The sequence below is a fragment of the Heptranchias perlo genome, chromosome 6 (assembly GCF_035084215.1).
Source record: "Heptranchias perlo isolate sHepPer1 chromosome 6, sHepPer1.hap1, whole genome shotgun sequence".
Lineage (NCBI taxonomy): Eukaryota > Metazoa > Chordata > Chondrichthyes > Hexanchiformes > Hexanchidae > Heptranchias > Heptranchias perlo.
The window spans coordinates 52,416,046-52,429,672 of record NC_090330.1 but is presented as its reverse complement, the minus strand read 5'-3'; the positions used below and the strand labels follow the sequence as shown (position 1 = coordinate 52,429,672).

The 13,627-nt window shown below is 40.1% G+C and overlaps 1 protein-coding gene across 23 annotated transcripts in view; it reads left to right on the top strand.

Moving 5' to 3' along the window:
• Nucleotides 1-13,627, top strand: part of picalma (phosphatidylinositol binding clathrin assembly protein a) — a 133,717-nt gene that overhangs the window by 81,656 nt on the left and 38,434 nt on the right. For 15 of the 23 annotated variants that reach the window (XM_067986310.1, XM_067986309.1, XM_067986298.1 and 12 more), the window contains exons 11-13: nucleotides 35-174; nucleotides 1,958-2,058; nucleotides 10,107-10,253. In XM_067986310.1, coding sequence (XP_067842411.1) covers nucleotides 35-174; nucleotides 1,958-2,058; nucleotides 10,107-10,253 — 388 coding nt within the window. Of the gene's footprint in view, nucleotides 1-34; nucleotides 175-1,957; nucleotides 2,059-10,106; nucleotides 10,254-10,379; nucleotides 10,464-13,627 lie in introns of all 23 variants that reach the window. The other 8 variants (XM_067986307.1, XM_067986305.1, XM_067986306.1 and 5 more) reach the window with 2 other exon arrangements.

Below are 13,627 nucleotides of genomic sequence, written 5' to 3'. Positions count from 1 at the left end.
TGTCTGTTAAATAGTTAGAATTGTTTTCTAACAGGAACAGCGCTTGAGGGAACTTGCAAAGAAATCCCATCCATCTGCTGCGACAACTGCAGCATCGCCCATTTCTAACTCTGGTGGAAACATCAGCACGACAGCAGCCATAGACCTCTTCTCAACACCTGGTTCTTCCAACAGGTATAAACTTTGCAGCTGTTTTTTTTGACATCATAATCATATTTGCACTTTTCAGCTGCCTACTGTTACAGAAAAAGAATTTGCCTTTTATTCAACTTCATTAAGAAACCCAAATGACAGAGTTTCTGAAAGGTTCAAATATTATAATTCTGAATCCATTGGTTGATCTTGGAATAGAGCATGGGACAATGGTAAATAATATCAAAGAGTGATTTGAATAGCCACACCTATTTGTCAGTCTTTAACATTTGTGTGCACAATCTGATAATATTGATGCTAACATGGGAATAAAATTTGTTTTTTCAAATTATTAAATTTTGCATGGTTAGACAGTTGTATTTCTAGCATTTCAGGAAAGAACAGCAGAGAGCTTGTGAAATTTCACATGCTTTCCACTTTTTGTAGAAACCAATTTGAGGTGGTTTAAGTAATCACACCAGAAATGTGTTGACAATATTAAAGAAAAATAGCTTGTGAAATTTTCCCAAAACATTTGATATGCTAAATTAGCCTAGTGACAACAGTTAGATTTACAGAGGTGTAGGAACATTTATCATGGCAAAGAGGAAAAGTACTTTCAATCTGAAGTACTTCCTCCTCCCACCTCAAAACAATTAATTTAAAAGAAAATGTTGTAGCAATTTTTCTAATGAATAGCTGAGTCATACAGACCAAGAAAGTTTGTCATTCAATCCCCTTGTCTACTAAGTTGGATGATTTCAGATAGAATGGTGTATGGGCACTGTAGTTGGGCTCAGTGCCTCTTGATTAGGGAGAGGAAAACTGGCCAAGGCTCCTGATACACATCCCTATCCAGTGACCCCTGCTGGAACTTCAATCTGTGTTATCGGGTAAGGACAGTATCAGGTTCAGTTGTGAAACCCACTCCCTCATGGTCAAATAGCCTGCATGTCACTCTGTCATAGCTCATAGGAGCAAAATGACCTCTTCACCGAGGTACCAGGGGGAAACTGGTGACAATGAAACTGGACCCCAGCAAGGTGCCGAGGCCTTCAGGAGAGGAGGAGAAAACAGTTGGAGAAAATGTTTTTTAAAAAGACGATTACACGATGGAATTTTTGTCTAAGTAGAAATGTATTTTCATCAGGCCTCCTGAATGGAAAGCATTTGCTCCAATGATGCATCCTGGTTCATACACAGTCCACTGACATTGGCATCTTTCCTTTCCTTAATCCCAGCTGCTACTAAATTTTAAATTTGTTTTCACTGTTGGGATTGGCATCTGGGAGTGGAATGGTTGCCAGTCCTCATGTCTAAATGACAACTGGTTGGAGTCAGGCCAGTTCGCCGCCTCATTCAAATAGGTCTGATATGATGCAAATTGTACAAGGCTGCTTTTCCACTCTCTCTCAAATACAGGTAACGTTTCTCCAGCAGGAAATTCTAACATTTTTTTAAGTGTTTCATGGGGGAGTAGGGTTAAAGTACTTAATATTGAAAGTATATCTCATCCTAACCACTTCTATGATTGCCTTCCCTTATATACCTCAAATTTGAATGGGAAGACTTGTCTTGTAAGCCCTTTCCACTCTATAAAGTTTGTATTAATTGCCCTGTTACCTGTTATGAAGCCAGTTTTCGAGCCATACTTGAACTTAAAATGAGAACCTGTTGCATACATTTAAAAAAAAAAAAAATTATTTACCATGTCGGAACATTTTCGTGGAACCCAATATAATCCTAAACCGATTTTAAATACTTCACATTGCGTTCACTTGTTTTGTAGTACAAGGTGTAAGCAACTGTGAATTTTTCCCTACAGCACTTCCAAACTGCCAAATGATTTGCTTGATCTTCAGCCAACATTTCAACCATCCATGCATTCTATCTCAACAGTACCCCCGGCAGCTAATACATGGGGAGGTAAGGTGCCTAGAAAAATCTTTCAAGTAGCAAAAAAAACCTTTTTGAGATTTGCAAAACTTTTACTGATGTTCAATGTATTTTCAGATAGTTGGATTATTTAATCAAAATGCAAGAAAGATCTAAAAATTGATAGCCTTGAAATTAAAACTAGGTTTAAATTATCAATAATGAGTTTAAATAATTTTTATGAAGAAAATCTATAAAACTTTATTAGAATTATTTTTGTGGACCACTGAATCGCTAAACCTCTGCAAATGGTAAGGAATGTAGATTTTTGTATTGGATTACGATGTAAAAACATTTTTACAGGACAAAATCTGAATAGGGAGTGAATAGAGCGATTTCTGGGACAATAGCAATCTGATACTTTTTAAATGCCATTTTAAGCTAGAGGTGTAGTGCTTTATCTATTTGTTGACTTATTTTCGTCTAGAAGCAATGTTTCAGTTGGATTTAAAAAAAAATTATTTCAGAAGCTATCAGTGTGAATCTTGAATGTTACTCTAATACTTATGTTTGGTTCTTACTCCTGCATTTGTAATCTAAATGCTGCTGCTTGACGACATCGTCTGAACTTATGGGGTCTGTCGATATGAGGTCAGCTTCCACATGTATGCTGATACCCAGCTGTACGTCCCCTCCACTTCCTTTGTGTTGCCAGACTGCTTAACTGACATTCAGTCTTGGATGAGCTGTCTTCAGCTGTGGCCACAAACTCCCTACTTTTCCACCAATTCTGTTCATGTCCCTGGTAGCTTTCTCAGGCTCAACCAGATTGTTTGCAACCTCAGTGAGATGTTCAACCCCAAGCTGAGCTTCGACCCAATATTTCTCTTCATCGCAAAGACCTTCAGTCCTGTGTTCTTGCATGTCCCATAATCTTTCTACCACTGCTCAATTTCCAGTTATTTTTGCCTCTGTTGTGTTATGGAATGTGATTTTGTTTTGTGCTTTGCTGCATGTTGATTTGGTAGCTTTTCCTATCCCTTAAGTTAACCAAGCTGATTGGCTCATCAATCAACAGGTAGCGGCTATTCGAGTCAATCATTTTTTGAGATATGCGAGGCCTTTGAGGGGTGTGACACTATGCTAGACCCATGACTTATTATTGTATAAAAATTGTTGGTTCAAGTCCAAGTCTGGAGAGGCATGAACTAGCCTGACTCTTCAGTGCAGTATTGAGGGAGTGCTGCATTGTTGGAGGTGCTATTCTTTGGATGCTCAGGTGGATGAACAAGATCCCATGGCACTATTGGGGGAAGAAGCGCATGGAATTCTCCTGGGGGCATGGTCAACATTTCTCCCTCAACCAGCACCACAAAAACCAGATTAATTGGTCATTCATCTCATTTGATATTTGTGGGATCTTGGTGTGTACAAATTGGCTGCAGTGTTTGCCTATGTACCAACAGTGCCTACACTTAAAAGTAATTGGCTAAGAGATGCTTTGGAACATTCTGAGGACGTGAAGGGTATGATGTAAATGTAAGTTATTTTTTCTATATAGATAGGTCGGTTATTTTAGTGCTGTACCAGTTGCACGCTGGTGTTAGCTGTTTGACATCCAGATATCTCCGGTGATCCTAGCAGAGTTTTAATCAAATATATTTTTAAAATGACAGTTGTAAGAACAACATTTTAAAATAACAGTTCATTCAGTGTGAGCACATCCAAATGCTTCTGATTTCAGTATTGACATATAGCTTTCCAAAAAAAATTATTCCAGGGTCAATATAACTGACTAGTTGATTACCCCTGTAAGGAATGAGGCTACCTATTTTTAATACATATTTTAAAAACATGTCTATAATCTATTTAAATATCTTAAGTGATAAGTATTTTGCTTTGTGTGTTCTTTCTGCCTACTCCTTGTTGGAGGAGCTTTAGGGAAAACTAGTCCTCTGTTATTGAGTGTACTTAAAATAGTTTAAACTTTGATCTCTTGTACAGATAATTCCCATGGGAATCTGCAATGACCTTCAGACAAAAGGAAGTAAAATGCTAATAAAATGTGTCTATATAGTAAGCAGTAAAGTGCACTATTTAATCTTTGAGGATCATGGCACTCTAGTATAGGAAGTCAAAGTCTAGTACAGTATTTTAATGCCAAAGTAAATGTAAAGGCCCAAAGTGTCTCAGTTCAATGGAAACTACCTTTTTTTAATGAAAAGGTTGATTAGTTGTTCAGCATTGTAACCAAATTTTAATAAGCAGTGCTATAAAAGACTAATGTAAGGAATCTTACAACACCAGGTTATAGTCCAACAATTTTATTTTAAAATCACAAGCTTTCGGAGATTATCTCCTTCGTCAGGTGAGTGAGTGAATGAGAGGTTCTCAAATCGCATATCTTATATTAGGCTGGTATACCATCACACCAATCAAAGGTGTCGTTGGCGTTCAGACAGGTTAGCCACGGAAAACAGTACATCCCAGTATACTGAATACACGAGAGAGAGATCCATCCTGATCGGGGAACACTTCAGCCGTCAAGGACAGTCAGCCACCGATCTTTGGGTAAGCGTTCTCCAAGGCGGCCTTCGAGACACACGACAGCGCAACATTGCTGAGCAGCAATTGATAGCCAAGTTCTGCACCCATGAGGACGGCCTCAACCGGGATCTTGGGTTCATGTCACGCTACACGTAACCCCACCAGCAAGGGGGAAAAAACGTTATCTGTGTTTAACGCTCTCGCTCGACACTGTGTATTCAGCATACTGGGACCTACTGTTTTCCGTGGCTAACCTGTCTGAACACCAATGACACCTTTGATTGGTGTGATGGTGTACCAGCCTAATATAAGATATGCGATTTGAGAACCTCTCATTCATTCACTCACCTGACGAAGGAGATAATCTCAAAGCTTGTGATTTTCAAAATAAAACAGTTGGACTATAACCTGGTGTTGTAAGATTCCTTACATTTGTCCACCCCAGTCCATCACCAGCATCTCCACATCATAAAAGACGAAAGCATAGATAATGAGCCCACTTTCTAAAAAGTTAGCTTATAACAAATGTACTTGGTGGTTGAATGGAAATGCTTGGTATTCTACAGATGTTGGAGTACTATTTGCAAAACCCCACACAGGAACTGAATAGGAAACTTTTTTTATGGTAGTGCTTGGATTTAGGGTCTTACCTTAGATATTCTCTCAGGCACAGCAGTGCTAGTTACTCTTGTAAGTGGTTTTACATTTAGCAGTGTGCCCTTACTGCCTAATATCTAACTATACGCTAGTGTAATAATAGTACCAACTTGTGATCTGACCTGGATATTAGTGTCTTTCGCACGTGCCCCAAGAAGGAGGACTGAGAAAACATTTGGTCGAGGACAAGGGCAGATACAGATTATTAAGCTGATTCAAACCACAGCAAGTAAACATACAGAGCAACAGTCCTGATCGGACTCATTGAATTCAATCAGTACAACTTGCCTTTGCGTAATAATAGAAAATAATGAATGCGCCATACTTCCCTTCATCAGGAGACATCTGGCTTAAATAGAATAACTTCTAACTACCCTTCTACATTCTAACCTTCTGAGCCTAGCAAAAACTTGCTTTGCAGTTTTCTGTTTAAAAACTTGACTAACTGCATTTTGTCTGAGGCTCTTTTTTGTAATCTCGCATTCACAACCCATGGGAAGGTTCTGTGCCAGACAAGCCTTGCATAATGCTGTGAGCAGGGACCTCCCAACACTGGGTGTGAGGTGTATTGATTACTGAGACAGGCTAACAAATTGTTTGTTGTTTACAGTCTTTGGGGAAACAGCCTCGTTCATTGAGTAAATACATTTTTGCTTTTAAATTTTTTTTTCTAATTCCTTTCTTTGGAAAAATAGTCAAAAATTCACATCATGATGGGTAGTAATGGGAATATCCTGTTTCTTAGTACAAATTAGGTGTACAGTGGTGTTTGCTTCTCCTAAATGGCATGTTTGTTTGTAAATAATTTCTCAGCAGGTGACTTCTGAGGCACTTAAATACTGAGAAGTAGTTAGCTATTTTTCCACTTTCTTTATGCTCAATAATGAACATAGTTAAAATAATGGGGTAAATTTTAACCCCCAAGAACTGGTGGGTTGGGGACAGGTGGGGAGTAAAAATACTCCGTTTTCAGAGTGGGACTGCATTCCGGGTATTTCTGGGTTTAACCCAGGCAGGTTTGTCTGTGTGGAGAGCAGACACCAGGAAGTACTGCCCCCACTTAAAGCCTATACTTAAAAGAGCAATGTACCTCATCGAGCTACTTGAGGTACTTAATATGTTGTGTGTTGGAATAATATAAATGTAACTGTACCTGTTTGGGTTTCCCATCGCTTCAGATTCACATCAGGTGAAAGCAGGTGGGGAGGGCCAGATCCATGAGGTGAGTGCCTTTATTGCACTACTCATGGGCCCAGAGGAGCAGGAGTGCTTCATCTAGGCGGGCGTCCTGTCGGCCAGGTAAGCTTGTTGGGCCTTTTTTAAAATTCATTCATGGGATGTGGGGGTCACTGGTAAATGCTGGCCGTGCCCGCGACACCCACATCCCATGAACGAATTTGGAAAAAAAGACTCAACAAGCTCACCTGGCCGACAAGACCCCTGCAATCGGCTAACCGCCCACCTCCCTGATGTTCCCCCCTCCAAATCTCCCCTGCCTATGATCCCTCCTTCCTTCCCGCCCTCTCTCCTCCGATCCCTGGCTGCAGCCTGCTGCAACAGGCCCTCTTGCCTGACAGCCAGCCTGTCAAACAGGCTGGCTGCCGAGAGCGAAACCTGAGAGTGCAATTGATGGCCCTCATTAAGCGATCATGACCCACCCACTTACCCCCCCCCCCCCAAAGATTTTGCACCTGCAAATCCCCCCCAATCCCCCTCCCTTCTGGGCTGCAAGTTAAAATTTACCTCATTGTGTTTAAATGTTAGCCAAGGAAACTAATTCATTTTCACCTTGGGTACTGGATAGATTGGAGTGGAGGGAAGGAATGATTTATATGACAAAAGCGATGGTGCAAGGCAAAAAGGGGGTGGTAATGGGACAAGTAAAGAAAAAAAAGGACACCAGAGGAGGTGTAAATGGTTACAGCAGAATTATTACTATCATCTGCTGTCTTAAAAAAAAATGGGAGCATTGGTTATGATCTAACACTATATGTAAATGCTAGTTATTGTTTCTTATGTTTATAGTTGCCCTATTCATTTTGAAACTTTTTGATTTTAGATGTTGAAATTAGCAGCTGAGTCAAACTTATGTCCCATTTTTCAAGAGGCCAATATTGGATTTGAGGAGCCAAAATGGAAAAAATATTGTTGCAGTAATAATCTGGCCATACCATGCCCTGTAACCTTGAGAGCCTTGCTTAAGTGCTGGTGATGGATATTAGTACTGCACAAATCTATGCTTTTACTATGTTATCCAAACTTGATAGCCAGTCATTTGTGTTCCTTTTTATATACTATTCAATCAGAACGCTAACTGTCCATTAGACACTTGGAGGTGTAGCTATCTATATCTGCGACTTGTTCAAGGTCTTTTTGTAAGTTGATCTTTTATAGAAATAGCAGCTACATCAAAAACTGAGCAATGTTCAAATACCAACACAAGTGGAATGTCAAGTCAAGTTGGAGGCTTAGAGAATAAATGTTAATTGAGCTGTTGCATATATATGTGCAATTACTCAGCACAATAGCTGGTCTCCTCATTTCACTATTCATGATCCATTTATAAAGCTTGCTTCTGTTTCTGGTGAATGATCACCCAGATGCTGTGGCTGTAGCCTTGACTGCCGAATATGCAGCTGGACATTTGCAGAAGAATTAATTCAGTATATTTTACATTTCACAGTTGATCTTTTGGCTTGATATGCATCAAACTATCAAACTATTAAACATTTTAAACATATTACAGTTAAAATGAGTAAATGTTTACCAAAAAAACCGAGCTAACTGTACTATGTTCGAAGGATGGCGTTTGTCAGACCTCAGATTTAGAATATTCTGAGAGATTTAAAGTTGGGGAGAACCTAAATGTTTAAAATTCATGTTAGTTTAATTATAAACTGGGCTTTTTGCTGGAGAAAGTGTTAGTTTATCCTGCAGTGAAGACACTTCACTACACCTTTCTGTGGTTTGGCGGAAAAGTTTCCTATGACATCGGCTTATTGGAGATGTCGATTGAGTGTTGAAGGATGTTTGCTTTGTTACTGGCAAATTGCAGATTAATAATTGAATTGTTCTTTTACACCACAAAAATATAATGTTTGCAAATAGTTTGTCATAAGCACAGGATACTTAAATTATTACTAAGATTTGCACCAGTGACCCTGTTGATTCAATGTGAAATCCTGTTATCGAGCAGTCAAACAGCTTGTGCTGCTTGATCACCCATGAGACTCTCCAAATATATAGATTGAGGTTAGAGTAGTGCTCGGCTTGTTTTAGTTTAATAGCTAGTGCTGGGACAATTCCACTGAAATCTATGCACATTATGATATATGTTGTCAACCCCTATCCAAGGTTGATGGACTTGTCTGATAAGTTGAATTATGTGTGTGGTCAGATGAAGCAGCTGCACATGTTAGATGCTCTGGTTTCAGAGTCAAAGTCATTCAAATACTTGTTTGCAGTCACTTTTTTACACATGATGTCTGTTTCTCCCTCCATTCTTCTTCCCCCCCCCCCCCCCCCCCCCCTTCCCCCCCCTTCTCTCTTTGGGGGGGGGGGGGGAGGGAGACGCAAGAGAAGGGAGAATCATTGTCGCTTCTATAACCTTTCCCCAAGTGTAAATTGATTTTTTTTTTGGGCTGGGGAATTTAAAAAAAAAATATTACAGTACAATTCTTTAACAAGGGAGGACTACAATTGATAGAAACAGGTTTATTCCAATGGTGATTGTGTGAAGTATGGGAATTCCGATTGCTGGTTGTGCATGGTGGTGTATTTCATTCATATGAAGGAAACAAATGCAAGGAACTGTAAACATTGCAACATGTACTTCCAGTGCTAAACTCGAGTTTTTATGTGTTTGAGCATTGTATAAAACTATATTTTAAAGGATACATACGATTTTGTTTGCACAAATAATCTTAAATCCCTTCCTCGAAGAGGGATATGTATATACATAAGCTTTACAGACCAGGCTGTATAAAGCAAGACCCATTCATTGGACTGATGACAATGGGAAAGAAATTTGACTCAAATATTCAAGTAATGGCAAATAATTTAGCAGGAAGAACAAGGTTTCACATCAATAATTAACTGGTTGAACTCATCACTTGCATTGAAGGTCCATGTACATTGGTCATTAAAATGTCATGGACAGGTACAGAAAATAATCAAAAAGGCTAATGGAATGCTGGCCTTTATATCTAGAGGACTAGAATACAAGGGGGTAGAAGTTATGCTACAGCTATACAAAGCCCTGGTTAGAACACACCTGGAGTACTGAGTTCGGTTCTGGGCACTGCCCCTTAGGAAGGATATGTTGGCCTTGGAGGGAGTGCAGCATAGATTTACTAGAAATGATACCTGGACTCTGAGGGTTAAATTAAGAGGAGCGATTACACAAACTAGGATTGTATTCCCTGGCATTTAGGAGATTAAGGGGTGATTTGATTGAAGCTTTCAAGATATTAAGGGGAACTGATAAGGTAGATAGAGAGAAACAATTTCCACTGGTTAGGGAGTCTAGGACTAGGGAACATAGCCTAAAAATTAGAGCCAGGACTTTCAGGAGTGAAGTTAGGAAACGCTTCTACATACAAGGGGTAGTGGAAGTTTGGAACTCTCTTCCACAAATGGCAATTGATGCTAGCTCAATTGTTAGTTTTAAATTTGAGATTGATAGATTTTTGTTAATGAGGTATTAAGGGATATAGAGTTAGGTCCATATCAGCCATGATCTCATTGAATGGTGGAACAAGTATGAGGGGCTAAATAGCCTACTCCTGTTCTTATGAATGAATGTCCCTTGACCAAGCTGTTTTTCTGTCTTATGACCTGATTGATGTTTCTTTGCTTTTTCTTGTTTCTGCTTTCTTTACTGTTGCTGTTTATAGATCCTTTCTCCTCTTCTGATGCTGGTGACGAAGCCATTCCAAGCTTAAATCCTTTTCTTACGAAAGCTGATGAAGTTCTAAATACCACTGTCGCCTTCTCAGATGGTGTGACCTTTACTTCTAGGACGCATAGCCATGAAATGTTTGGTAAAAACCCAACTATTTAGTTACAATTTCTACTAGGACAAGTTGAAATTTGCTTAATTATTGAAACTTATTTCAGTACTTCAGGAATTTGAATCTATGAACACATGCAATTTCTTGATTCTCCAGATCATTTCAATCCTTTTACTGAGCCAAGTTCTTCTGTTGCCACAAAATATGAATACACTCCTCGGATAGACCGTTTTGTCTCAGGTACTCCGATGGAAAGTTTTTCCACTACCTTATCTATGTTTTCTCAAATCAGAAAACATAGCACACTACTTTGAAAAGTAATCATCGAATGAAAATTAAATATTTGAAGTAATTGAACTAGGCCTGTTTCTTTCTAATGAGTGAATAATCCAACCTGTACAGCCATGATTTAGCACTGTTCTATGCATATAAGTTAATTTTACACAAGGTAGGAAGAAGGTAAGGAGTATAATTTTATTCAGCAGGTAGGTCAGTTCTTAAAAACTTGTTTAGTTTATTCACATTGGTTGGATTATTGATTCATAAATTAGTGAAAAATCTATAATTAATCGACCAATATAGAATGTGTATCTTAAGGGAGGTAATAGTCTACTACAGTTTACTTTGGATCAGTTTTTATTTGTTTGAATTGTCAAAAGTGCATGATTTTTTTTAGATTTACTTTATTTCTTCTGGAAAAGACTTGAAATCTATATGCTTCCCCTGTGTTGTTTTGATGTGTGTGTCTCTAAGGAACAAACTGTGCAGTAATAGCATCTCAGCATCACCTTCAGCAAAATGTATGAGGGTCAACTTCAGATCATATGCCATAAATACCACTCCTATACAAATTTCACCTACATACTGGATGATTATTGGAGAGGTTGCAGCCAGGAAAGCACCCTTGTGCATATATTCTGTTTAGGCCCCTGCCTTCAACCATTCTAATTGGCAGTCTGGGAGATCACAGGAACATGATTGATCTCTCAATTTTGGAAGACTCAGTCTTGTAATTGCTGGGCCTAGTTACTGGAGAGCTAGGGACCCCTCCAGCATGCAGCTTGATACAGTTCTTGCTTCTAGTTGAAAGAAGACATATCTTCCTGCTGTGGTGGAATGTAGCCCTTCTTGCAACAGATATATGTGGACATAAGCCAATTGGAACAAATTGTTTTTAGGCCTCTCTGAAACTGGAGAAATACTAAGCTGGGGGCTCACTCAGTAGAACTTCCTGCCTAGAGCACTTCCCAGGTGGCAAAAGCAGGCCAGCAACATTAACTGTCCCAAAAGTGGGTAAGGAGAGTGACTCCAACCAAGAGGGCCACTTTTTTTTAATAATAAGCAGGACTCTCGTTTCCCACCCATTTGAATCCAGGGAGCAAGAACAAATCAATTCCTTTGACTCTTGAAGCTATATTGTTCCCAGTGCAAGTATTACTCTCTCCTGAGTCTGAAGGTTGTGAATTGAAACCCCACTCAAAGAATTGAGTGCACAGTCTAGTGCATTGTCAGAGGTACCATCTTCTCCTTGATATGCTAAACTGTCCCTCAGCAACATCCCTCTCTCCTTCAAAACCACTGTCATCACCTACTCTTGGGGGGGGGGGGGGGGGGGGTGTCCCTTGTCCCTTGTCCCATCTTCAACCTTACTTTCCCCTCCAGGGTCCTCTAACATGTTTCCTCCATGCCCATCTCTCCCAAATGTTTAAGCCCTTCTGGTCAAGTTTCTGCCCTCCTTATGGCACCAAAATGAACTTAGCTAAAGTCACGAATGACAATCTCTGCTTTTTATTCTCATGCTCTATCCCTCCTCCTCATCCGCAGCCTTTTTGCAGTGTTCGTTATAGTTGACCATGCCCCCTCCTCTGCCTTTTCTCCATTGTCCTGCTTCATAGACTAAATATAGAAGTTTACAGCAGAGAAGGAAGACATGAGCTTCTACAAATACATAAAGGGCAAAAGAGTAACTAGGGAGAGAGTAGGGCCTCTTGAGGATCAACAAGGTCATCTATGTGCGGAACCACAAGAGATGGGTGAGATCCTGAATGAATATTTCACATCGGTATTTACGGTTGAGAAAGGCATGGATGTTAGGGAACTTGGGGAAATAAATCGTGATGTCTTGAGTGTACATATTAGAGAGGGAGGTGCTGGAAGTCTTAACGCGCATCAAGGTAGATAAATCTCCGGGACCTGATGAAATGTATCCCAGGACGTTATGGGAGGTTCAGGAGGAAATTGCGGGTCCCCTAGCAGAGATATTTGAATCATCCACCGCTACAGGTGAGGTGCCTGAAGATTGGAGGGTAGCAAATGTTGTGCCTTTGTTTAAGAAGGGTGGCAGGGAAAAGCCTGGGAACTACAGACCGGTGAGCCTGACATCTGTAGTGGGTAAGTTGTTAGAGGGTATTCTGAGGGACAGGATCTACAGGCATTTGGAGAGGCAGGGACTAATTAGGAACAGTCAGCATGGTTTTGAGAGGAAAATCATGTCTCACGAATGAAAGTGGAGTCACAGGTGGATAGGGTGGTGAAGAAGGCATTCGGCATGCTTGGTTTCATTGGTCAGCACATTGAATACAGGAGTTGGGATGTCTTGTTGAAGTTGTACAAGACATTAGTAAGGCCACACTTGGAATACTGTGTACAGTTCTGGTCACCCTATTCTAGAAAGGATATTATTAAACTAGAAAGAGTGCAGAAAAGATTTACTAGGATGCTACCGGGATTTGATGGTTTGACTTATAGGGAGAGGTTGGATAGACTGGGACTTTTTTCCCTGGAGAGTAGGAGGTTAAGGGGTGATCTTATAGAAGTCTATAAAATAATGAGGGGCATAGATAAGGTAGATAGTCAAAATCTTTTCCCAAAGGTAGGGGAGTCTATAAACGAGGGGGCATAGATTTAAGGTGAGAGGGGAGAGATACAAAAGGGTCCAGAGGGTCAATTTTTTCACTCAAAGGGTGGTGAGTGTCTGGGACGAGCTGCCAGAGGCAGTAGTAGAGGCGGGTACAATTTTGTCTTTTAAAAAGCATTTGGACAGTTACATGGGTAAGATGGGTATAGAGGGATATGGGCCAAGTGCAGGCAATTGGGACTAGCTTAGTGGTATAAACTGGGCGACATGGACATGTTGGGCCGAAGGGCTTGTTTCCATGTTGTAACTTCTATGATTCTATGATTTGGTCTGTTGGTGTGCTGGCTCTTTGCAAGAGCAACTTAAAGCTAATCTCACTGCCTAGCTTGCTCCCCATAGCTTGTATCTTCCTCAGCTTCAAATGTTTATCTGCTCTTCCTTTTAAAGATGCATCGGTCTCTGCCTCAACTATTCCAATACCAAAGTATTGCTGCATAAAGAAATTTCACCTAATCACTCTCCTCAAACTCACTAAATCCAGAACCAA